This window comes from Ictidomys tridecemlineatus, chromosome X (assembly GCF_052094955.1).
Source record: "Ictidomys tridecemlineatus isolate mIctTri1 chromosome X, mIctTri1.hap1, whole genome shotgun sequence".
NCBI classification, from domain to species: domain Eukaryota; kingdom Metazoa; phylum Chordata; class Mammalia; order Rodentia; family Sciuridae; genus Ictidomys; species Ictidomys tridecemlineatus.
The window spans coordinates 100944969-100971995 of NC_135493.1; the positions used below are offsets into that span (position 1 = coordinate 100944969).

At 32.4% G+C, this 27027-nt stretch overlaps 1 protein-coding gene across 15 annotated transcripts in view; it reads left to right on the forward strand.

Annotated features, from left to right (window-relative positions):
• Dmd (dystrophin) overlaps nucleotides 1–27027 on the forward strand; it is a 2094227-nt gene that overhangs the window by 797072 nt on the left and 1270128 nt on the right. For all 15 annotated transcript variants that reach the window (XM_078034984.1, XM_078034996.1, XM_078034982.1 and 12 more), the window contains 4 exons: nucleotides 6162–6332; nucleotides 12207–12389; nucleotides 22461–22595; nucleotides 25622–25771. In XM_078034984.1, coding sequence (XP_077891110.1) covers nucleotides 6162–6332; nucleotides 12207–12389; nucleotides 22461–22595; nucleotides 25622–25771 — 639 coding nt within the window. The remainder of the gene's footprint in view (nucleotides 1–6161; nucleotides 6333–12206; nucleotides 12390–22460; nucleotides 22596–25621; nucleotides 25772–27027) is intronic.

Genomic DNA, 27027 nt, shown 5'->3' on the forward strand with positions numbered 1-27027 from the left:
GGCCTTAAAATTGTGATCCTCCTGTCGGCTTCTTGAATTGCTGGGATTATAGGCCTGTGCCACTATGCTTCGCCATTAATAACTTTTTTGAAGTTAATGAGAGTTTTGTTTATATGTGTTATAGATAGTCAGCCTTTGGTTATTTCTAAGTAACTTTTAAAAATTAAAAAGAAATAATGCCAAAAGGTAAAAGTTAAAGTTGAAAAAGAATTTAGGAAACCAATGGTCAAGGCAAGTTGCGCATCTATTACAGTTAACTGATATTTTAACAGTTCTCTTAACTCACAGATAAGATAACCTTGGGTCAACTAACTTGCATGCTTCTCCTATAGCAAGTCAGTGGTATAAGGGTTGTTCATGAAAAAATCATCACTTAAATAATGGATTGTACCATTGATAGTTTCCTGGAAGACCTGTGTGAAAGGTTTTTGTTTTTGGAATGTTCATAATAGATGAGTTGAAAAAATACCACCAATTTATTTAGAGCAAAGGGAAAAACAACAGCAAAAATTTTATGAAGGTCACCAATGTTACAGAAATCTCAATATTTTTACAATTTATACAACTATAATTTTAAAGACACCTTAAATCTTAAACATCTTGGCTTAAGACCTGTCTATTATAATGCACACTAGAAAATTTTTTGTTCAAAAGAAGTATTTTGAACACATCAGCCCCTGCATGACAAAAATATTATAGAACCCAGCCATGTTCTGAACTTTTTTTTCTAATTCTACAAGTTTTACATCTTTCTGCTTCTCCTTGGAGTATCATACTACCCATGCTCTCCCTGTGGGAAAAAAAAATCATCTAGTTTTAAAAGGAAGAAATTATCCACTCAGGTGAAGAGAAAGATAGAAAAGTAAAAGAAGTGAAGCTGGGCTTGGTTGTTGATACCACCTCAGTGGTCTAGACAAAAGAATGGAAAAGTAGTATAAACCTATGTATCATAAAAATATCTACATACACAATAATGATGTTCTTTCTTGGGTTAGAGATGACTTGTTACCTAATATTAGATGTCAAGGTTCAGAAAAACACAAATAGAGACAAAATTGTCAAGTATTTGAAATACTTGAAGATATTTGGAGGTCTCATAATGCAATTTTAGAAGTATAAAATGGTTAAAATTAACTTAAATTCCAAACATCATGTACTCAAATGAAAAAAATCAAGATGTTAGCTATTTATAAAATAAAACAATAACCTTTACTGAAATATCTCACAAATTGCCAAGCAGAGTGGCAAGAGGATGGTGTGGGCTGGGGCAGGGCACAGTGCCACACACCTGTAATCCCAGTGGCTATAGAGGCTGGGGCAGGAGGATCACAAGTTCAAAGCCAGCCTCAGCAAAAGCAAGGCACTATGCAACTCAGTGAGACCCTATCTCTAAATAAAATACAAAATAGGGCTGGGGATGTGGCTCTTTGGTTAAGCACCCCTGAGTTTAATCCCCAGTACCCCCCAAAAAGAAATATTTCATAAATTAAGCAACAACATTCAAGAGAAGGAAAAAAAGGGAGAAAGGGAAGGAGAGAGAAGGAAGGAGATTTATAATTATTCATATATTTACATTGTTATATATATTTATTAAATTAAATGTATATAGGGGCTGAGAGTATAGCTCAGTTGGTAGTGTGCATATTTGAGGCCATCGAAGAAAGCCATTGGAAAGAGCAGCTCAAAGAGAAAAATGGATGGAAAATAAGAGTCATTGAGCTCATTCAAAAATCACATTGATGATTTAGTCTGTATATCAAATGCATTTGGGTGCTATCAAAGATATTTAGATATAAGAGTGACATAATTTAAAGTAATTATTTAAAAATTACTATGTATTCACATTATACAGAGAATAAATTGAAGGAGCTCTAGTGGAAGCAGTTAGGAATGAATTGCTGTTGTTCAGATTGAGATAAAACTGGAAAAGTAAATGGAAATATTAGTGAACATTGAGAGACATGAAGAAACTTGAAATATATGACCCTCTTGTGACATTATGTTTTATTTAATGTCCAAACTTCTCATAGCATTTTCCCTCATTCTTACATAGAAATGGATCTAGTTTGAATACATATTGCTCTGCTCATTACTGTTTATTCTGTTTTGTGGTATGTATATTTTCCTATTCTAATAGTAATTACCCAAGGAAGGATTATGTTGTTCTGAGCAAACTGGAACAATGGGCTGACCACTCAATGTGGACATATTCTATGGATCAGCCTTCACACTTCTCTATTTCCAATCATTGCCTAGGTCAACTCATACAACATTATTATTTCAAATATAATTCATAAATTCTACCTTCCACAATTTTTGTTATATTCTGGAAATTTCTCCTGAATCTTAGGACTGCATATTCATTTTCCCACTCAATCCATACACGTGAATGAAATATTAGAGTGTGTGTGTATTATATATATATATATATATATATATATAATATCTCCAAAATATAGACATGCATTATAATAGATATAAGCTGTATGCCTACTGTATACAGTAAATATAACATACCCAGACAAAATCCCTGAAATTTCTGATATACTCAACAATCTGCTATCTGGGTGGTTGCCCTGGCATCCCTATCCTTCCAGCTACCCAAGTCAAAGTCCTTAAGGTCTTCTTGTCTCCTATATTTTTCTCACACCCAAACATAAAATGGATCAACAAATGCTGTTGGTTCTAACTATACAATTCCCAAGTTCCAGCAATTTCTCAGCATCCTTCTGCTCTTACCCTAGATGAATTCATCATTCTTTTTTAGACCATTGCAGAGGATTCCTAACAAGTCTCATGTTGCCATTTTTTGCCCCTTCCCACGGAGCTATTATCAGCATAGCAGCCAGAATGATGGTTTCAAAATATGTTAGATATCACTCTTCTACTCAATAACTTTTCAAGGTACTCTAAAATTTAAGCCTATGTATTGGCCTAGGAATGCATCTGAAAGAAAGAATTAAAGCATAATATGTTACTAGTATTGTGCTGATTAATGTTTGACAATTGGTATTATGAAATTAGATCAAGGATATAATCCTAGGAACAGATTTGGGAGAAAATATAGGCATATGGAGTTCTGATGCATATCATTCACTTGGATATAAATACACAGTTGGCAGTAGGGAAAAAAGTGATCTGAAACACTATTTTAAATGTAAGAAAGAAATGGAATAAGAAAAGGCCTTAAAAATAGAGATTGGAATGTTACAAGAAGAGGACCAGCTACAGAACTCTGGGAAATATTTAAATGTCAGCAAGTAAAAGAAGGCCAACAGAATAACTGAGAAAAGAAAATATGTGCAAAAACTGGCCAAGAAAGCTGCAATGTCAAGAAAGTAGGGGTTTCAAGGAGCCAAATATAATTATGAGACTCAAATGCTACAAGAAACAAATTCTTAAAAGTAAAAAAAGGTAAGAGATGGTTTGGGAGATATATATATTTAGATCAAGAATCAGGAAAACCCTAATGTTCTTAGAGTTACAGTGGATTGGTGAGGACAGAGACAGATTATATTTAAGCAATTTTCTAGAGGTCATTAAGTAGAAAAAGGAGAGAATTGCACTTTAAAATTATGAACTGTATAAAATTATAGTAAGATGGATGTTTGCTTAATTTAACTTCTTAAATCATAGGATAGTCTGTGAACATATTAATATGGTGGCCTAAAAGAAACAAGAGAGAAGAGTTGAAGAAATATAAATTCAGGAAAGACACAGAGGAAAATAAGGGAAAGATACAGGGAAGTACAGACCTCAGAGCATTAGCTCTGAAAAGGACTCATTGACCCTGGACAAGACCAAAGTTATCTTTTGCTCTGAGATCGGAGATTAAAGAAAGTGTGGTGGGGAGTAGTTTGATGTTTGATTTATAAAGTATATAACAGGAAACAGAAAGAAATTTCTGTTTTATCTATTACGAGAATATGCTGTAATCAGCTGACACTGTTGGATAGATTGGACAGTTTGAAATAAGCATATTGGAGTCACAAAAGATATAAAGCAAAATTGTAATTTTAACCAAAATCTTTTCACAGAAATTCTTTTTAACATATGAAAGCAAACATTGCATGTCTTACTCTTTCCAATCATTTATAAAGCTGTAGTAGATCAAATTGGAAAAAGACCTTGGAAATTGTCTAGTTATAAATCTGAACTACAGAGAAATGATGTTAGATTGCTTAGCATTGACTCTAGGAGTTCTGATTCCTAAGTCAATGTTTTTCCCAATACACTTGTACTATCATCTCAGAATGGCCTTATAACCTTTTTTCTTAAGGAAAAAAAGTCACTTCTGATCCCTTTCCTCTAGTTTAGTTTTATAGCATGCCATATATATATATATATATATATATATATATATATATTTACTACAAGTTTGGACTAAGTTTTATTAGTCTCTCCAATATTTTTGTAGCTTCTCCAACTACTTCAAATGATTATAGTAGAGTAGATTGTCTACATAGAAATTTAATAACCTGTTTATTTAGGCTTACTATAGGTTTATTAAATGTGCAAAATCGTATTTATACCTTTAGTAGATTAATTGTTAGACATATTGTTCTTGATGTGTCAGACTGGAACAGTTATTCATATTTCAATAAATTATTTACTATATTCATCTAGAAAAGGAAAGCAAAAGTGAAACATTGCTAAAATTCAACATGGTTGGGTTATGAAATGTAAGGGAAATAAACATGATGCCATTTCTACACATATTTAGTATTGAGTAAAGTACCATGAAATTTTTATTTTATTAAAATTATGCAGTATATATTAAAACTTTACTATTAGAAGTCTGTTAGTTAAAATATCAAACCTTGTTTAATTTCAGAGAAAAGAATTATTTTGAGTATAGTTACATTTGAGAGGGAAGCACTATATATAATTACTATAATACTACTCAGTACTTTGAAACAAGCTATTAATGTACATGATTTTGTTTTAGATGTTTTATGTTTTGCTGTTTTTTAGTTATTGAGTAATAAATTCCATGGTAAACATTCTTAATATTTCCAAAAATTATGAGGGTTTAAAAAGCAGATGTTCCATATGACCTCACATATTGTTTGGCAGCTTGCTATTTAAACTTAAAAATATATGGTCTTACATTTTATTTCAGTACACAAATTGATGATATATGATATCCCATGGTTTGTATGTTTAATTAATCCCACATGAAAGCAAATTTGGATTTATCCCCAACATGCTGCTTTCTTCATGGCTGAATTAAACAGTGTACATGCAACTAACTCTGTACACTTTGATATGATTTACTCTTAAAAGGCCCAGAGTAGACTTTGGTTCAAGAACATAAATATTTTAGATATATTTTATCAGCTTACTATGAAAGGTTATGTATTTCCCTAAACAGTATGAAAACTTTTATATCCCAACACCCATGCCCAACTGAGCATCTTCATTAATTTTTTTGCCATACTATTTTACTTATGAAAAAACAATAATTAGGGCTGGGGTCGTGGCTCAGCTGTAGAGCACTCATCTAACACATGCAGGGCCCTGGGTTCGATCCTCAGTACCACATAAAAATAATAAATAAATAAATAAATAAAGATATTGTGACAAACTACAACTAAAAATAAATATTTTAAAAAGAAAATACAATAATTTTCACTTGTGATTACTTACATATAAATAGTATTGGAACATATTTTATACAGACATATTTTTTTCTGTGAATTATCTGTTTATCTTATACATTTTCATTTTTTGCTTTGTTTTATGAGAATTTTCTGTAGTTGTTTCATTTTTAATTACCTAAGATATTTAAAATCATAAAAGCATCATCACAAAACTGAAAGAATGATCAATTAGTTCTACATATGCCAATAAAATTATTTTACAACAATTATTTTTTCTACTCACAGAAAAGAATTGCCAAAGACAAAAGCTAACTTATTGTAAATAGGGAAAACTGGTCATTTTATTATCTATTCCAAGTAATTGGCTATATTATATTTTCCACACTTATGTGAGATTAAACATTATCCCCATGAGTTACTTTTCTTATGGATATAATCCTTTCATTTCATCTTTACTATCAAATCTTAGTTATTTACACATTATTCAATAGCATGGTAATGCTAATGTCTTGGCACTGTCAGTATTTATGCTTTTCTTGTTTGCTTATTTTATGGAAGGTCTGTGCCAGAAAAGAAGCCTTAAAAGGAGGTTTGGATAAAACTGTAAGTCTCCAGAAAGATCTATCAGAAATGCATGAATGGATGACTCAAGCTGAAGAAGAATACCTAGAGAGAGATTTTGAATATAAAACTCCAGATGAATTACAGAGAGCAGTTGAAGAGATGAAGGTAAAATAAATCAAATAAACCAAAGAAATAATGGAAAGGAATGCAACATTGCTTAAAATTGTGCTTATGACAATCTACTGTCTTCTGGGTTTAATACTAGAGATTTATTTTTAATTAATTTTAATCAATTTTGCATTGAATTTTTATATTTTCTATTAAAGTCTTAAAATATTTATTAATCTAGTGCATTGTGATCAAAATGTCAACATTGACAATCCCAGTTTAAAACTTCATTCTTTTGAAATAATATAGTGTTGAGGATTAGAATCAACTGATCACATTAACTGTTTTAAGCTGTTGCAAATTCAAGTTGAAACTATGACAAAGTGTTCTAGACAATATAAAATATATTTAAATGCTTTGTTAATTTGGTAGCTTAAGGGATTTCTTTGAATTTGGGAGTTTTAAGTATTTTAACAGGTGGCTTTTAATATGGATAAAAAGAACTGAGTTTACATGCATATATTTTGAAACCATACAACAAAAATATAGTAACTTTGATTTAGGACCAGGAGAACCTGTATATACCACAGTCTTAGAAGTAAAACCTCAAGTTGAATATATAAAGTGGCATTTCAGTGTGGCTTTGGGAAACTCAGTATCAACACAGTCTTCTGTTTTATGCTGTTTATATTGTTGTTCTTCCTTACTTGAGTGTATGTACTGAATGCTAATACTTAGATTTAAGTAAGTTGCCTAGGTCAGTGTGAGTACTCAATGACCTGTAGCTGTAAAGACAGCTACTATTTTTATGTACTAATAAGAATGCATACGCTGATAGAATTTTTCTATGTGAAATATTAATAGGTGCTTATTTGGTTTGAGGCCTCATGACAGAGCAAAATTAATGTGGAACCAGACCCTCAGTTTCAAAACCTGGTTTGGTTCCTTGCCAGGTGCATAACCTTGGGTGAGTTACATAAGCTCTGTGAGCTCCAACTCCCTCATTTGTGAATTTAGTACTAGAACACCTCCCTTCTAGAACTGTTTAAAGCATGAAACATAGAAGTCCCAAATACTCTGCCAGGTGCAAAGCAAATTTTTCAAATTTGATAGCTATTGTTGTAGTTATTATCATTGCTGCATACTAAGAAATTAAGTGTACTTTATAAAATATATGATCAGTCAGATATATTTCTTATAGTTAATAGCAGAAAGCACTCACATGAAAATTCAAATGTTTAAGCAAATATGGAATGAGTTAAATGCAGAACATATAATTAAAACCTGTAAGAAAGATTGAATTTGGATATTATAGAGCATTACAACCTATGAAATATTCTAATCTAGTAATACCATATATCATTCATTCATCAACAAATACTTATTGCATACCTATTATATGCCAAATATCCTTCTAGCTACTAAGGAAAGTGGTAAGACAGACCACAGTCTGCTTTCTTTAAATTTACATTCTATTGCGGATGGATAGGGAACTAACAGTGAATTTAGGAACAAATCAAACTCTTTGGGGTCATGGTAATTTGCCTAAAACACAAACCAGGTTTGTAGAATAGAGAATAATTCGTGTTTAGGAGGAAGTTGGGAAAATGGTGAGATGTTAAAGTTTGACTTGTAGTACATTTGTGGAACACACTATTTAATCCAAGAGATCTGAATTATGGGGAAAAAACAACTATAAAAACATTTCATGGGGGCTGGGGATGTGATGAGGCTCAAGCGGTAACATGCACCCCTGGCATGCACAGGGCGCTGGGTTTGATCCTCAGCACCACATAAAAACAAAATAACGATGTTGTGTCCACCAAAAACTGAAAAATAAATATTGAAATTTTTTTTCTCTCTCCCTCTAAAAAAAACAAAAAACAAAAAAACTAAACATTTCATGGGAGCACATTCCAGTCAGAGAAAAAACCTCCTGTAAATACTCTAAGATGAACTGGGAAGTGAAAGAAGCCTGTGTTCCCACCCAAAGGGAGTAAAACATAGGACAAATAACCTGAGATAAATTTGAAAAAGTTGGCAAATATTAACACAGTAGTTTTATAGGCTATCACAGGATTTTTCATTCTAAATGAAATGATAAAATTATTGGAAGATTTCAGAAAAGGGATTTCAATGGTTTGAAATTTGATTGTGTGAGGGCATCATGAGAAAAATTATACCAAAACATAATATGAGAGATAAAAAGTATTTTACAAGTAATATAAATTATATTTTCTCTGCTGGTGAAGAACCTGAAACCCCTAAACAGATGAAATAATATAGTAGTGTTTGTCACAAGCTTTATCCATGGTGGAACTAATAGAATTGAAGGTATTTTATCCCATCCCATCCCATCCCATCCCATCCCATTCCATCCCATTCTGGGCCATTCTTTTTTATTTTACATTGTTTTTTAATTATGATTTTTTGCCACCCATGTGACCTTTCCCACCATGTGTCAATTCCTTGATGATCAGTTATCATCTCTTCTAATACTGAATAACCACTACCCCAGATCTCTGAGTAGATCATTGGCAGTCAGCTCTTGCTCAGCTGCTCAGTTTCTCGCTGGGTTGCTTTGTGTGGTTTCATCCCTCTTCTGTGCCTCTTTCCTCTTTCCACTACCCAGTCAGATACCTTTTATTTTCCAGGGCTGGAGAGTAGTCTCTCCCAAGTTTTAAAATTTTGATAACAATCCCTGAAATGTGCCAACCAATTTGTTTGTGTTGATTGACACTTTTAAATAATTGCTCTAGCTACAAAATGGGTGCAGTATGGGGGTGAAATTGAAAAGAAGAAAAGCCCAGGCAGCCTCTGGCAATAGCAGCCAAGGGAGTTGGCCGGAAGATCCCTTTTTTCCTGAGTTTTCTGCTTTCTGATCAAGGCAATCTGTTTAGGTCGGTTTTCCAACATATTGATAGTACCTTGTCCAGGCTTCCACCTGTGTTCATTTTTTGAGCAAATTTATCTTTATTTTCAGAAGTTGCTTACAGATATACTTTGAAATCTCTCCCTGATTTATTCAGAGAAAAAGTAGTGAACTTTTGTTTCTTTATTTTCTTCCTTGTTTTTTACTGGGAAATGCTAGTGATATTTTGATAACTTATTTCCCCCCATAAAGAAAACATTTCTGTTTACATAAAGGAACTGAGGGGAGTGTTTGATAAGAAACATCTGACTCCAAAACTCTTCTGGAGATCAGCAATGACTATATGCAAAAACGATAAAATAAAACCTTGTTAAAAATCTTAAATTTCATTTTAAATGTTATTATTTTTATTTGATTTTTTGCTATTCTAATTTTACTACTAAAGATTAGGAAAAAACTATACATATAATAAACATAGTAAATATACATGTTTCTTCAATCACTAGAGCAGGATCCCTGCACATAAATGAATATCAGAATAACCTAGAAGACTATTTGAAATAGACTTTTGGCTTCTCCCTGTAGATTTGGGATTCAGTGAATGTGGGGTAATGCCTGAGATTTTTCATTTCTACTAAGTTTCCAGATGATTCTAAGGAACAAGTTCCAAAGTGGTTCTAAGGAAACATACTTCCTGAACATCTGGTTAAAGATACTGTTCATGACCCACGTGCTAATATATTATGGATAGATACATGGAAAGAAAGGGTGCACGAGACAATATTTTTATGAAGATTATGTCTAAATTATACTGGTCATTTAGCTTTTGTGCCATTTGCACAGTAAAGAAAGCCATCACAATCTTTTTTCTCATGTTGACCTAGGAAAATAAATTTTACTCTTTCTCTTTTTTGAAACTATCCCAACATCTAAGCCAATTTCACAAAAGAATATAGGAAGGATTAAAGATTGAAGAAAGGTGTTTTCCATGTTCTGCATTTCTAGATAGGTGCATGGGTTGTTTTTAACTTGTATAATTTGTAATTGCATTCGTTGCATCCAAAACAATGAGTCTTTCTCATCTCAATGAGAATTTGAAACTGACATAACAAACTATGAGAAAAATGTAACATCCAGAATCTTTAAATTCTGAATCTGTTTTCTGATGTTCAGTGCATATATAACAAAACACATGTCTGAAGGTTTTGTTAAGGATCCAATAAGGTAGCAGTGTGGCATAGATGGCATAGCAGATAATAGCACATGTTGAGTGATTAATAGTTGTCAAAATTATTGATCATGCTGTAATTATTAAAGTCAAAATATGGTGTGTATAGAAACACACTCCATGTTCAGTGATGCAGAAAAACTGATTTATTTAGAATATTGAACTTAAAGTTTCAATTAATTAGAAACCATAGAGGCTAATGTTTTATAGTCACAACAACTTGCATTTGCCATTGTACTGCATACTTTTAAGTCACTGTGGAACTAAATCCAAAGGATAGGTTGATTATGTTTAAAAATATAAAGGCATTTTATAGCTCAATTTATGTCCTTATACCTAAATTCTCACCAGTATGTTATATGCAGACCCTTCCACCTGTTAAAACGTGATTTCTTTTTTTAACCTGAGGGCTTTTTTTGGCCACTAAATTCCACTTTCTCATCTTTGTGACAAGTTTTAAGTATTAGGAACCTAAAAATTTCCCAACAGCCTTCAAAAATGATGGATTGATGTATATATAATGCTTTCCTTCCCTCAATTCCAAATGGGATAACCCTCAGAATTGTTTCCTATAGATTTCCAATAGGACTAAACTTCAGTCACTGACAATAGTTCCTGGGATTAATAAATATGTCCTTATATTCTTTATTCCCTTTTCTATCAACATTCCTCATTGTGCTACCAGTATTTGTCACTTAGTACATGCACATCAACTGTATTTGAAAGGTCCTGTCATAGCTGGCCTCTGGAAGAACCCAAACTGTGTGTGTTTCTAAAATATACATACACATTGGATGTTAAGAAAAAATATATATATATAGCTCAAGACCACCAACATATCTCTTTATTACTTCAACAAATTGTGTTTATTCCTTTTTGCAATGAGGAAACTTATGCACAAAGGGGAATCATGGAGTCTATGAATAAGTAAGAACCTTAGTAGGATATTGGCTCTTGTTAGGTTATTTGAAGCAGGGATTAAGGGCTTTGCTTTAGATTGCTTGTTAATGAGTGTAGGTAACCACACTATTGGGTATTTTATCTTGTCTAGAAGGAAGGAAAATTATTGAGGCTGAAGTTGTAATTGATAAAGAAGCAACTGTCACTCATATTAACGAAGACAGGGAAATGATTGCTATTTTGTGGTTTGGCCAATGCTGATGTTTTGGTCTGCATTCAGACTTGATTATAGAAAATCCTGCTGTTGTCTCGATCTACCTTAGTAACAAAGTGGTCTTGTCCAGTGAACTATGGAACAGTTTATCTTCCAAAGGAGAAGATCAAGGCATAGCTGTGAATGCTAAGTCATGTCCTGATGTCAGAGGCTGCTTTTATCTTTTTATTATGTCTCATATATTTTCAGTTGCCAAACAGAGCTTTTATCAAAATATGGTCCCAGAGATGGCATTAAGATGGCTTTTATGTGTTAATTATCTTTTGACTTAAATAATGATATTTCTGCTAATTTTAATATTATTCAAATGTCCTGGTTTAGATCTGATTTCAATTATACATTTCTAAGTATCTTTAACTTAGCTACTATTGAAATATTTGGTTCTTGTATATGTATATAGATGTATACATAACTGGTCACAATACATACCCTTGTACAGAATACTTTTCAAACTATTCCTATGAAAGACCTGTTATATTCCAATTGTAATCTTTCCTTCAAGTTTTCAATTACACTTAAATCTAAATGTATGGAAGTAATCAAAGTCAATACTAGATTTACTTTTATGAATCTCATCCTAACAGGGATATTATTTTTAAAAAATTATATGATACAAAGGAATGCATTTTGGAATTGAAAACTTTCTTTTTTTTTCAGAGAGCTAAAGAAGAGGCTCAGCAAAAGGAAATGAAAGTGAAACTCCTTACCGAAACTGTAAATAGTGTCATAGCTCAAGCTCCACCTGCAGCACAAGAGGCCTTAAAAAAGGAACTTGACACTCTTACCAGCAACTATCAGTGGCTGTGCACCAGGCTCAATGGGAAATGCAAGACTTTGGAAGTCAGTTGCTTTTCTTGTTCCTTATCAATTTTATATCAAAATGTGGCCATCTGTGAAGCAAACTGATTAACATGAGTTCTGTTATAAAACTACTTAGGCTTTTTTTTAAGTCAGCTTTTCATCATTGTGACCAAAAGACCTGACAGGAGCAACAGAGAGAAGGGAAAGTTTATTTGGAGCTCACAGTTTCAGAGGTCTCAGTTGACAGATGACCAACTCCATAGCTCAGGTTCTGAAGTGAAGCACATCATGGTGGAAGGGCATGGCAGAGGAAAACTGCTCAGGACTTTGCAATCAGGAAGCAGGGAACTCCACTCATCGTGGACAAAATACAACCTGAAACATGCACCCCCAGTAACCTACCTCCTCCAGCCACTCCCTATATGCCTACATTTACTACCCATTTAATTCCTACCCACAGATTAATGTAGTGATTGGGTTAAAGCTCTCATAACCTTATCATTTCCCTCTAAGAATTTTTGTGTTGTCTCACACATAAGCCTTTGGGAATCACCTAATATGCAAACCATAACAGGTTTGAATTCCTCACTGAAGCATTTTCAAGTTCGATGACTTTGGGTCAATTGTTTAACTTGCACAATACTGTTTCCACTTTGTTAAATAGAAAAATAATACCTACTTTACAGAGTAGTTGAGAAAATTAAATGAATTCGTACACTAGTGCTCAATAAACAGAAGCAAGTATTTTTCTATTCTTTTCTTTACTATTATGAATATTAGGTAATAGAAATTTTTAAAATAAGTTATTTTTCGATTTTTAGAAAGTTTTTTTTATGTATTTGAATGTGTATAAACTTATTTAAGTATCTTAGTGGGAAAGTATTTTTTGGAGATGTGTATGTTATTTTAATTATCTGTAATAACTGCTGGGCCCTGTAGAGTTCTTTACAAGACATGTTTACTAACTAGCTCCTTGTTTGACACTTTACATTATATCTATTCATTATCACAAGCCCTGTTTTCTCTTTCCCGCATGCCTTATTCTCTAGACTGTGCTTATCTGAATATAGAGATGAGTTCAACCGCCTCAAATGATTACCATGTAATTATATATAAAAAATAAGCTACGGTGCTACTTTTTCAAATACTATGCTGAGGAGTGCAAAACTTTACCTATTCCAAATGCCCATAATGCCAGACACTGCATATAAATTGGACGTGGCTTTAAGTCCTCTTCCACAGCAGAAGATTGTCTTTGTGAATATAGCTGAAAAATAATTCAGGTGTCTCATTAATACTAAGAGATATCATTCTTAGTTATTATTATATGTTAAAGTGTTTGATATTTAAAGACAGATAAAATACAGACCTAGAGTAGACCTTAAAAATATTTAAAAATATAACTTTCACCTACAATATAAAAATATTGTAGGTACATACAATATTATAACTTTCTGATGAAATCTTTGGCTTTCTCCATCATAAATTTCAATCTCTTCTTTGTCTACCAGCCCTCTTTTTTTCAAATCCAGTTTACTCCTCAGACACAGGACAAGAGCATTCTCTATGCCAGAACCTGTTATATTTGCTGAGGGCATACACACATTTTTTTTTTATTAGTGGTATGTGAATGCTAGAGAAAATAAACAATGGGAAGGGAGGTAATGGCCACTGTAAAAATCTCAAAGTAAAAACTAATTCACTACAAAGCTACATAAGGGAGGAAATTCTTGTATCCAGGAAATTGTTTTCTGACAATAAGTAAAACACTTAAATATTGTTATGTTCTTAATTCTTTACATCAGCATTATCTTTTATTTCCTTTTACTCATTTAAATGATAATCTTTTGTTCATTCAAAATTTATTTTAGGTATATTTTCAAAAGAGAACTTTTATTTTTATCTTAACAAAATTTTCAAAAAGTTTTATTAATTTTTCTATTTTATCTGAGGTGATGCTTCTATACTTTCTTATTTGCATTTTACTTAACTAGTTATTTAGCCCTTTATTTCTTGTCCACTGATTTTACACATATACTTTATCTTATCAACAACCTTATGAGTACTTAATCAGTAAAGTTCAGCAATAACAAATATAGGTCTATACACCTCTTCAACAAAAACATGGCATAAACATTAGCATCATTTAATTTTGAATTTGCGTCTCCCATCTTTTATAATATACATATATATAGATATATACATATGTACATGTATACACACACACATATGCTTAGAACTTCATTTACACCTTCTTATTCTTCCCAAATTAGTTAGTTATTGCTGTTTCTATTGTAATTTTTATTTATATAATAATAATTTAGATTTACCAAAAAAATTTTTACTAGTTTCTGTGATTAATTTTGCTTTTCATCTTCTGAATTCAGTTTCCTTCTTTCTCTTTCCTTCAATGTGAGTAGCAAATGCTCTTTTATTTTGCATGATTGAAAATGCCTTTGTTTTGCCCTCAGCATTGAATAATAGCCTACTTGAGTATATAATTATGTCAGGACAGTTATTTTTTGCAACACTTAAAATATTATTTCTTCATCTTCTGAAATTTCTTTTATTAAGAAGTCTGCTGTCAAATTATTGTTTCTTATAATTTTTTCTGGTACCATTTAAATTTTCCTTTGTTTTCCAAGCTCTGCAGTTTGTCTCTATTTTGTCTATGTGTACATTTGCATTCATTTGTATTTTGTCACTTGGTATGCTTATAAGAATAGATAAATTATTTATTTTTATCAGTTCTTCATTATCTTTATGAAGATTTGTCTTTTTTCCAGTCACTCCATTCCTTCCTAAGGGAACTTTTATTTGATCTGTGAAGAATAGCCTCACCCTATATTCTAATTCTTGATTTCTCTTTATAATTTTGTGTATTCTTATTTCTGTGTGTCTGATTCTGTGTAATATTTTTTTAATCCTTCAGTTCTAAATTCTTTTTTCAACTCCCTATAGCATAATTTATTTTATTCTTCAGTAGATAAATCTACTCATCTCTGTGTATACATTTACCTATATATCTATAAGTATACTTATAGATCTATAAGTATGTTTTCTCAAAGACCATATTTTTCATATTTCAAGATTTAATTGAAAATCTGCCTGTTATTTTCAAGATATCTTGATTTTTGTAATAAATTGCATTTCTTCCTTTAAACATTTTATAAGTATATAATCTGATAAGTATTGACTTAATAATAAGCACAAAATTGTTTAAATTTTCCAGTAGCCAAACCAACCATGTAGTACTCCACTTTCTGACTAGTAGTTGGCTTCTTAAATAATACTTGAGTGTGACTCTGTAACTTTGTATTCACTCTTAGTTATTGAAATTTACTCTAATTTAAATTTCTTATGCTGTATACAATTCTATTTACACCAGTATAGTTTGATCTTACAGCTTTGCACATTTTTATAGAAGTGCAAGTAAGAAAAAAGGGATCTGACAGTGCCCTCCTTTCACCCAGTTTCTGGATATTGATCTTTTAGTGTTGGTGTAAGGGAGAGTAAAGAGGCAGAAATACTCTGTTCATGCTGGGGTCCTTCCCTAGTGGGGTCCAGGGGTCCTGAAGGATGAGTGGCGTCAGCGCAAAGAATGGGACAGGCATCATTCCATTGGAGCAATCTCCAGAGAATGAGCTCTAATGCACCTTTCTCTGGGTCATCTTTTACTGCATTTTTTTCTCATCATTATGGATTCAGAATAAGTCATTGATTATACAACTTCCAAATTTTGTCATGATGTGACATTTCCTTAACAATCACTAGGGGTATAGAAAAATGTGACATCAATTTACATTTTTCCAGGATGTGACATTTACTTATGAATTATTATGGCTACAAAATCATTAATAACATATGTCACTAATTTATATTTTTTTTCAGATTTTCCCAAGATGTACTATTTTTCCCAAGATATACTATTTCCTTATTAACAGATGCCAAACTACATAACCAGACTCTAAGTCTCCTACCCTATCATTAACCTTTGAATTTAAAGTACACCTTTATTTTATTTCTAATCTAAAATTTCCATCTAAAGAAGTCCCCTTAAATCTTATACTTAAAATATCCTAAAGTCTATAAACTATTCTTAAAGCATATTAGGAACTCATACAGCTAAAATTTAAGAATTCTAAACCCAAGAATCTAAATAAAATAATATTTCTAACATTATTCTAAAAGTATGTCTTATAAAGCTACTTTAATTAATTCCTACATTAATTCTCATAAAACTTTCTCAAAGAATTTCTTTGTTTCTTAGTCAAGGTGTGCTATTTCTTATATTTTTGTAATCTCACTGAAAGGCAAGTTCTGCACATTAGTTCACATACTGCCAATATTAACTACACCCATCATAAGTCCCTATATGAAGTAAAAGAGCATTTATAGAAAAGAGGAGAATGTTTCTTTATATGCCTTAACTTTCCTAAGTATATAACATAACTTTACCTTAATCAAATAAAACTACATATGGTGGGCTTTGTGCAATAAGCATAATGACTAGGCTTTCTAAGAGGCTTGGGTTCTTAGTTGATATAATAAATGTAGTACCTAAAATTCTCATGACCTTTTTGAGAATGATTGTTGTCCATTATCAGTTTTGTCCTCAATGTGCTGAGATAGAAGAGCAGCCTTCTTATTTTATTTTTTTTAATTAATTTTTATTTTTTTATTTTTTTTAATTTTATTTTTTTTATTGTTGGTCATTCAAAACATTACATCTTTCTTGATATATCATATTTCACAGTTTGATTCAAAAGGGTTATGAACTCCCATTTTTACCCCGTATACAGATTGCTGAATCACATCAGTTACATCAATTACATTTCCATTGATTTACATATTGCTATTCTAGTGTCTGATGAATTCTGCTCTCTATCCTATCCTCTACTATCCCCCCTTCCCTCCCCTCCCCTCCCCTCCCCTCTTCTCTCTCAACCCCTTTAGTGTAAAACATTTCTTCCACTTGTATTATTCTTCCCTTACCCCTCACTTCCTCTTGTATGTAATTTTGTATAACCCTGAGGATCACCTTCCCTTTCCATGCAATTTCCCTTCTCTTTCCCTTTCCCTCCCCCCTCTCGTCCCTATTTAATGTTAATCTTCTTCTCCTGTCTTCGTCCCTACTCTGTCCTTAGTTACTCCCCTTATATCAAAGAAGACATTTGGCATTTGTTTTTTAAGGATTGGCTAGCTTCACTTAGCATAATCTGCTCTAATGCCATCCATTTCCCTCCAAATTCTATGATTTTGTCATTTCTTAAAGCAGAGTAATACTCCATTGTGTATAAATGCCACATTTTTTTATCCATTCATCTATTGAAGGGCATCTAGGTTGGTTCCACAATCTTGCTATTGTGAATTGTGCTGCTATGAACATCGATGTAGCAGTGTCCCTGTAGCATGCTCTTATTAGGTCTTTAGGGAATATACCGAGAAGGGAATAGCTGGATCAAATGGTGGTTCCATTCCCAGCTTTCCAAGAAATCGCCATACTGCTTTCCAAATTGGCTGCATCAATTTGCAGTCCCACCAACAATGAACCAGTGTACCCTTTTCCCCACATCCTCGCCAGCACTTGTTGTTGTTTGACTTCATAATGGCTGCCAAGCTTACTGGAGTGAGCAGCCTTCTTATTTTGTCCTCGATATGCTGAGGGGTAGTAGAACAGCCTTCAAGGCATGAACTACCTGTTATGTCCTAGCCATCTAAAATTTAATTTGGTTTGGCATTAAACATACTCATGCCTCCTGTCAGGAACATGAGCATAAAAATGAAAAGTCCCAATTACATAAAAAAGGGTCTCATGGTTTCAGTTTCCCATCAGCACAGCTTTGCTAGCACTTTTCCTTACAGTGACCTTGTCAAGACAGTGGGAGGGGGAGCACCTTCACCATGTTCATGAATATTCTTTTCTTATCTGGTCACAATTGTTCTTTCCTTTTGTTAATGCTCACATACATCTGTGATCAGTCTCTTGTCCTCTTTCTATATATTATTACCACTCGTCTCTTTTCTAGGACTCTGTGGAATCTGCTAGGAATCTGGGTTGGCTTTATTCATATGGACTTTGAATCCTAAAAGGGATCTCTTAGGCACTCATGATTCATTGTAATATTTGACAAAAATTCCAGGCCAACTCTTGCCTATAACCTATACCACCTACACTTTGAAGATTGTGTGTCTTTTTCAAGAAAAAGACTCATGGATTTTATTATTTGTTCTAATGCAAATCTTTCCACTTCTACATTTTTTTTTTTAGAGAGAGAGAGAGAGAGAGAGAGAGAGAGAGAGAGAGAGAGAGAATTTTTTAATATTTATTTTTTAGTTTTCGGTGGACACAACATCTTTGTTTGTATGTGGTGCTGAGGATCGAAACCAGGCCACACGCATGCCAGGCGAGCGTGCTACCGCTTGAGCCACATCCCAGCCCCTCACTTCTACATTTTTATATATAGTTTTATGTGAGTTGTGATATATCAGTATTTCTTTATTTGGGGGATACACACAAGTAGTTTACACTTTTTATTTTTATTTCACACATAGCAGTAGGATTTATTTTGACATAGTTATAAATGCATGGAGTACAGTTTGCTTCAATTACACTTATCCTTCCCCATTTCCCTCCGACTGTTCTCTTTTCTCTTTTTTTCTGATATTTCTATTTATTTACATGTTTTAAAAATTAGTGTCTTGTTTATATACATGATGAAGTTTGCGTCTTTTGGAACAATGCTTTAGTGATCCCCTAAAGCCTTATTTACCCACCATGCCTCAACTAAAACCTGTGGGCACTGGAAGAACCAATTTCCCATTCCTCCCAGAAATTGAAAAGCTTGAAAGTTTTTTCCTTTGATTCCTTTTTGGTCATACCAATATCTTAAGAGGAAAATTAGTATCAATTACTCATACTTAAATATACCCACCCACTAGATGAGTCATTCTTCTTTAGATCCTGTAAAAGAAAAGGGATCTACATGAGTTTGAGTTGGTATAGCTTCATGGTAGAGCACTTGCCTAGCATGCAGAACGCCATGGATTTGATCACCAGCAACACACACATACATGTACACACAAATGAATGTCACTAATTTCCATATAAATATGTGAAAGAATTGCATAACTTCCCAGACTTTCCTCTTTTCACTCCTCTCGAACAGCTTCTCCTTCAGGCTCTATTTGGAATAGGGTTTATAAAAATGAGTTATTAATGTACTCTCCAAATAGAATGTAGGTAACATATCCCTTTTATGCCTTAAGCATAAAAACTAGTTGTCAAATTCAAGGAAATAAATCCTACTGGACACATATATGATCAGACTTAACATGTTTACAATAAAATTGTCTAAAATTGTTCTATTATCTCTGTATCATAAGATATAGAAATTACAATTCATTACAACTTATGACTTCCTCTAATGGCAATGAATTTTCTTATGTGTCCAATAATTTTTTGTTTGTGAGCTCACTTATAATTTTTTCTACTAGAAATATCTTTTGTTTTCTACTGTTGAAAGTTTTTTTATTAGTCCTTTTATTTATTTCTACCAGGATCCTAGAGATTTTATCATCATGTGTGATATAAGTTTGAGTTTCATTTTCTAATGGGAGGATCCTTATTTTCCTATTGAGAATCTAAAGATTTATCAGCCTCCTTGCTAATTTCTTACAGTGAGTAGGGGTTTTCTAGTTCTTGTATTCAAGATGAGTAGCATACTACTTTATTTTTTTTCCATCTCTGTGGCATGCAGATTGCCTCATTTCATATCCCAAGTTAGTGTTAAATACCCCAGCTTCTATGGAATGTATCCTGTTTTGATAAGCCAGTATTATGTTAAGCTTGGTTTCCCACTATTTACACTTCTTTTCTCCTGACACTTGAGTTTTTCTGAAACAAGTTTTATAGATGAGCTTTGAATTTCAAAAGTTTCCTTTATATTTAACCCAGCATTTCAATATGACTGAAATAGGGTGTGAGGTTGTTACCACATCAGCTCCATGTACTATTTTGAAAGGAAATTTGCTTTATAATTTCTACTTTCCTTAAAGGCCACTTAGAATTCTATGATTTCAAAGTAATTTTAAGTTCCAAACTGTTAAGTTTAACAGTTATTCTAAGTGGCTTTTAGCTCCAAGTTTGGTTTGGGGACTATATTTTATTTTGTAAAGGTGACCTGTAAAGCTGGTACATTCAGCCTCTCCAGCTGTGTCCTTCAGATGCACTGAGGACAGAAGAGGCCATCCATCGTGATGGTTAAATCAGCAAGATAGTTCATTACCTCTGTCTGCACCAAAGTTAATAAGACACATTACCAATTGCATCCTCTTATCTTTAAAGTTCTAAGGTACCCCTGGGTATTTAAGGAGATATTTATATTTTCCCACTGGGATCTTTGCCCAGAAGGAAGACAGCCTGCAGTCCAGCAAGAGCTGGAAATGACCCAGATTTAAGATTTCTATCACCTTTTAAAGCAAAATACTTAATTATACTATTTGTGATTAAACTATTTATAAAATACCAAGCACATAAGGAAAAGTGGGAGGCTTATAGGACCTCTTAGAATGATATTTGTCATCAGAAGAAATAGAATATCCTCCATCATTTGTCAGAGCTAAGAACAAAGGAGAAATATGGGAAAACTGAGTTTTATTTTTTTTCCTGAAATCAAAATTTCCTTTCTAAGCTTGTATTTTGGTGGTCCCAGCCCACTGAGAGCAAGTGGTGATGATTATACTACTATAAATACAGTATTTATAGGTTTACTCAAAATTTACAATACAAATGCTACTAGAAAATGACTGATTTAATATTTAATATTTATTCTCTCTTAGCTGTCTGTCTTTTCATCAAAAGATATAATCTAGAAATGTCTATATCATTCCTTTGCAATCTTGATATTGTTCTCTTTTGATTTTCTGATAATTATAAAATGGCAACCTGTGATATATAGGTTACTATGATTTGATATGTCCATCTATTTTGTTCTGTTCATTACCTCAGTGTGCTCCAAAGTTCTAAGGTACCCTTAGGTATTTAAAGAAATATGTAAGCTTATAACCCTTAATGTCCCTTTATCTTTTAATCAGAGATAGAATATCCTACATCATTTGTTGGTATTTTTAATATTTTTATTTGTGCATTATAATAGTTGCAGTTGTTTTTCTTTATATTTGAGGCTGTATTTTCAATTTCTTTATGAGGTATCTTCTGATGATTATAAGGTATTAATTTTTATGTAGTCAAATGTATATATCTCTTTTCTTATACTCATTTTTACAAAATGTTTTATTTAAAATGTCCTTTCATATCCCCCAAGTCAGAAAGATCCTTTTCTATATCTTTTAGAAATATGAATTTCTTCTCCTGATTAAGTATGTATACAAGTCAATTTTACAATATCTATCAAAGGCCCATTTCACAGGAATTATACCTGTAAAATAGTAGTTGTATTTTGTGATAATATACCTCAAGGAAATAATAAAAATATTTTAAAAAATGTATATTCATGAGCTATTCACTCTACATTTATAAAAATAAGCAAAACTAAAAGTCAAACTACCCAATAAATATCTATTGTAATGGAAACAAAGATATAACCATTGAAATGAAGTCTTAGATTTTCATTAAAAACATGGCTTCCTGCTAAAATGAAACAATAAGATATAATAGTGAAATGAGAACTAGAGTTAATTCTGTGTTTTAATTTTAAATATCAAATTATCAATAAACCATAAAGTTTAGAAGAGATCAAAACAATGATAATGATTGATGTTTCAGAAATTGGGGCTTTCATATTCATTTTTACATATTTTTTAAATTTTTTAATTCCCAGGCTTTAATGTTGGTGAATATGATATTTTAAAATGGAAATCTCTTGATCTTGAATTTATTCATGTGATAAAATGTTTCCTTAATGACTTATAATTACAGAGACTTTAGATGTTCAGAGTAACTACTTGTACTTTAAATTATTACTGCAAAGGGAAGGTGAAATATATAAAGTAAATGTTATACTTTGAGAAATTTCAATGATGGAATGACAGCTTCATGTTCACTTTCCTACCAAATTATTTTATCTCTGATATGTGTTTCTTTCTTAGGAAGTTTGGGCATGTTGGCATGAGTTATTGTCATACTTGGAGAAGGCAAACAAGTGGCTAAATGAAGTAGAATCAAAACTTAAAACTACTGAAAATATTCCTGGTGGAGCTGAGGAACTCTCTGAGGTCCTAGAAGTAAGTTGTAACGTAATACATGATGATAATTTATATGCAGTATTGAAAGAGGATGATAATTTGTATGCAGTATTGCAAGAGGTCAGGTATCAAACAATTAGAAGAATGTAGTTTCTATGTATCACTCAGTGATACTGTTGATATAGCCTTTTTCTCTCTCTAAGATCCTTCCAGGTCTCAAGGTTTACAAAAAAGGGTCTAAATTATTTTTACAAAGTACTCTTTCTTTGTCTTATAACACTGAATTCTATATAGACATTTTATCTGCTTAAGTCTACTACAGACCTCTAAAGACAGTGAATGTACAATTATGCTTTTTTGGAGTAGACCTAAACAGTATGAAAGTATGAGACATAAATTCCACTTTGAAATCTACATGAATTGAATTACATCAACACTTTAAAATATTCAAATTTAATTTCTAGGAATTTTTACAGCTTAGAGAATATGTTTTCTGGTAGTAAATGGACATGCATTGTTACTATGAATACCTTTAAAATGTTCAAAACTTTTAGTAAATCTTCAAGTTTTACTTTGGAAATTTGTATTAAGTGAATTTCAAAAGGTTTGCAAGGATAAAATTTGAGTTGTGTTAACTTCTAATATTTAACCATTCATGCTCTATGCATTTTACAATGCTTTTGGCTTATCATTTACATGTAATGAATATGTATTTTAGCATTTGTAATACCTATAGAATTATATGAATAGTGTAGCCCCTGTGTAAGTCTACAAATTAGACCTAAATTATCTGAGATGTGAACAAAGTGTGAAATACTTTTTTAGATAGACTAGAATTAGAATCTTAAATATCAGGGCAGATAATTTTATCCAATTTCCTTTTTTTCCCAAGAGAATTATAAGACCTGAATAAGTATCAAGAACCATGAGGACAGTCACAAGTAGACTATAATTTTGGCCCTGTCCTATTCTAAGATATTCATGGAGCAAACATTTCTTGTGAAATAACAATGTGATTTATCTTCCAGAAAAGATGAAACCAACTTAAGTGATGTACTAAAACTCTAGGGCATGTTAAGGAATGAATAATGAGAAAAAGGTAGAAAACCTGAGGCAATACCAGAGAATATTTAGAAAAGGAAGTAGGGGAAAGGCTTATTATTACTATTTACAATTCTGTTTGCTAAAGTAGACTGACAGTGTTGCTACTAATCATTCAGGAAGACATTTTTTAGTAACACAGGCTAGACTATCAATTTGTCAAGAATACAAAAACTGTATGAACTTTTGGCTAGGCATGGTGGCACATGCTTGTAATCCCAGTGGCTTGGGATGCTGAGGCAGGAGGATCATGAGTTCAAAGCCAGCCTCAGCAAAAGAGGTGCTAATCAACTCAATGAGACCATGTCTCTAAATAAAATACAAAATAGGACTAGGGATATGGCTCAGTGATTAAGTGTCCCTGGGTTCAATCCCTGGACTCCCCCCCCCCCACAAAAATAAACTGTATGACTTCTAAATTTCCTTAATCCTTAAGAATTCTATAATTGATTCCTTAATTTTGCTTTATTTTTTGTAGTTCCCTTTTTAAATTAACAGCCTATGGATTTCATTAGGACATAGAAGAAGAAATGTGTCTATGAAAATAAATATCTGCAAAGTTAATGTGTGTTAGAAGTAATAAAATGTTATTTTTATACTAAAAATATGTCTTTTTAAGTGTTTTGGAAGTCATAGTTATATTTTTTTACAAAATCATTCAGAAAGTCTCTATTATTTACATTTCCTTAAATTTATCAGGAAAATATGTTGAGATTCCTCAGAAATTGAGAAAAATATAGAAGTTACAAATATGTATTAGAACATTTCAATTTTTTAGCATAAGCAAAAAATAGCATTGAATGAATTGATGAAAACATGTCCATCCTTTATTTTATAAATATTTTTGACACCTAGTAAGACAATATTGAATCTATTGTTTTCTCATAGACCTAAAGTTGGCACTGTGGTTGTTTTTTCCCTGTAAATCTAGCCAGACAACTTTTTTTGGTTTTAAATAGTATGTCAGTTCATTATTGGTGGGCCGCTGTAAATAACAGAAAATAAGGCAATGACTAAAGCTCAAACATTTTTTTTTCTTCACAAAAAGATTTACTAGAGGAAAGTTATACAGAGATGATAATGGTTCAACCATATGATGAGGCACCCAGGTACTCTTTCTTTTATGATCCCTTACTCAGCATGAGGAACCATATCATTTTTATCTGCTACTCAGCAGGTGGCTACTTTACCTACAGGCTGTGTGTATGTATAAAAACATGTGAAAAGCAAAAGCATTTTTTTTCTTCCTCTTTCTTCTCTCCTCCAATCCTGTCTTTTCTTTCCTTAAATATTACAGATTAAATCCAGCAGCAATCACTCTACCACTCAACCACGACCTCAAACATTTATTTTTTTTTATTTCGAGAAATCTTGAACTTAAGTCTTCCAGCATCAACTTCCTAAGCAGTCATTTGCCATGGCTCCTGGCAGGGATTTCTTGAGATAATGTTCTTTCTTTCTTTTCCTTCCTTCCTTCCTTCCTTTCTTCCTTCCTCTCTTTCTCTCTTTCTCTTTCTCCCTCCCTTCCTTCCTTCCTTCCTTCCTTCCTTCCTTCCTTCTTTCCTTCCTTCCTTTCTTTTGAATTTGAGGAGAGGAACTCTATTCTTGAGCTTCTACCTACATAGATTTTTAGAATGATGTCACTTGCATACCACTATGTATAATAGAAGTTAAGAAAGTGAATATTTTATCTTTCCAGGATTTAGACTAAAAGATATCTTAAAGAAGGTAAATCATTTTTAAGTGTTCAGTTCATAATGCTATCATAGACCCCATAAAAAATCATGGATTAACACTATTTTTTGAAGCAATAGTGTTCCTTCTTATTTGATTATCCCAATTAAATTTCACTTTAAAATGCTTTTGGCTTAATTATATATAAATCAGAAATGTTGAGCATTTTTTGTTAATTAAACGTATTTGGAAAGAGAAGAGAAATATTAATTATTGCAAATGTATTTCAGTCTCTTGAGAATTTGATGCAACATTCAGAAGATAACCCGAATCAGATTCGCATATTGGCACAGACCCTAACAGATGGTGGTGTCATGGATGAACTGATCAATGAGGAACTTGAGACTTTTAATTCTCGTTGGAGGGAACTACACGAAGAGGTATGAAGATAAGTGAAAAATATCTTTAATCTTATTTTCACAAATGTATAGCAGATATAGAAGTCTCGGATAAAATGAGGAATAGTTTCAGTACTAGCTCAACTCCCAGGTGTTTGAGCAGCACCAGAATCTGACTGAGTTCTTTACACTTGTATATTATAATTTATCTTCATTTCTGTAGGATTTTTTAAACAGGAAACTGAGATATACCAAGAACAGTACCATACTAAAGACTACAAAGTAATGAATAATCCAGTATTGATACCAGTCTTGGAAATCAGGATCCGGTCCTCATTCACCCTGTGTTGAAGATTAAACACCCAAGAAACACCTAGGCAAGAGTAGAAGCAAGTTTCATTAAAGATAGAGACAGAGATAGACTTCTTTGGAGAGAAGGAGCCCCAGAGCTGGAATCCACAGAAGTGGATGTGTCTTGCCTTTTTATAGATCTTAGATTTCCTCTCCACTCCACCACCTCTCTTTTTCTTGCCTATGTGAAGGTAGGAAAATAGCAATCCAGAGCATGTTCATTTGCAGCTCCTTACATTGGGAAGTATGAATCTCCCAGATCTTTGGAGGTGTGTTAGCATTGCAGGTGGGAAATAAAATCCTGAGGTTAGCTGTTAGCAAACTATTTCCTTTCTTTGATAATGAGCTACCTGTCCTTTGCCCCTGTCTCAGTATTCAAGTCAGATATTATCTGAATCAGACTTGATTTCCTTACCCAAGAATACCAATATGGATTGTTAGTCTTTATATGCTCCTCTGTCTCTTTTACACAAAACCCCATACACATTTGTTATACTCACATATAATCTCTTAATAATACATATGATTCCATTAGGACCCTGGATATTGTTTGTTCCTCCCAAATAACACAACAACTTTTTATATATAAAATAAATTTTCATATTTCTGAATTCACATACATATGCATAACTTTTCAAATCAAACTTAACATATTTCTCCTAATCAAATACTGTTTTCATACTCTTTCATAAATAAAAAATGGATTTTAAAAATAACCTGTTTCATCATGATGTTTAGTTTCATATCTATTTACTGAGAGCATCTACTATATGTGAGATACTGTTCAACACCTTGGATAATACATAAGAAAAAATTATCCAGCATAATTTATAGATTGATTGTTTAAGCCAAAATTCATTGATTTCCTATTGTGTGCAGGACATAATCAATACTATCCAGATAGAATGTGAAGGAGAAAACAGAGACTAAGTGCAGTGGCCACTAGG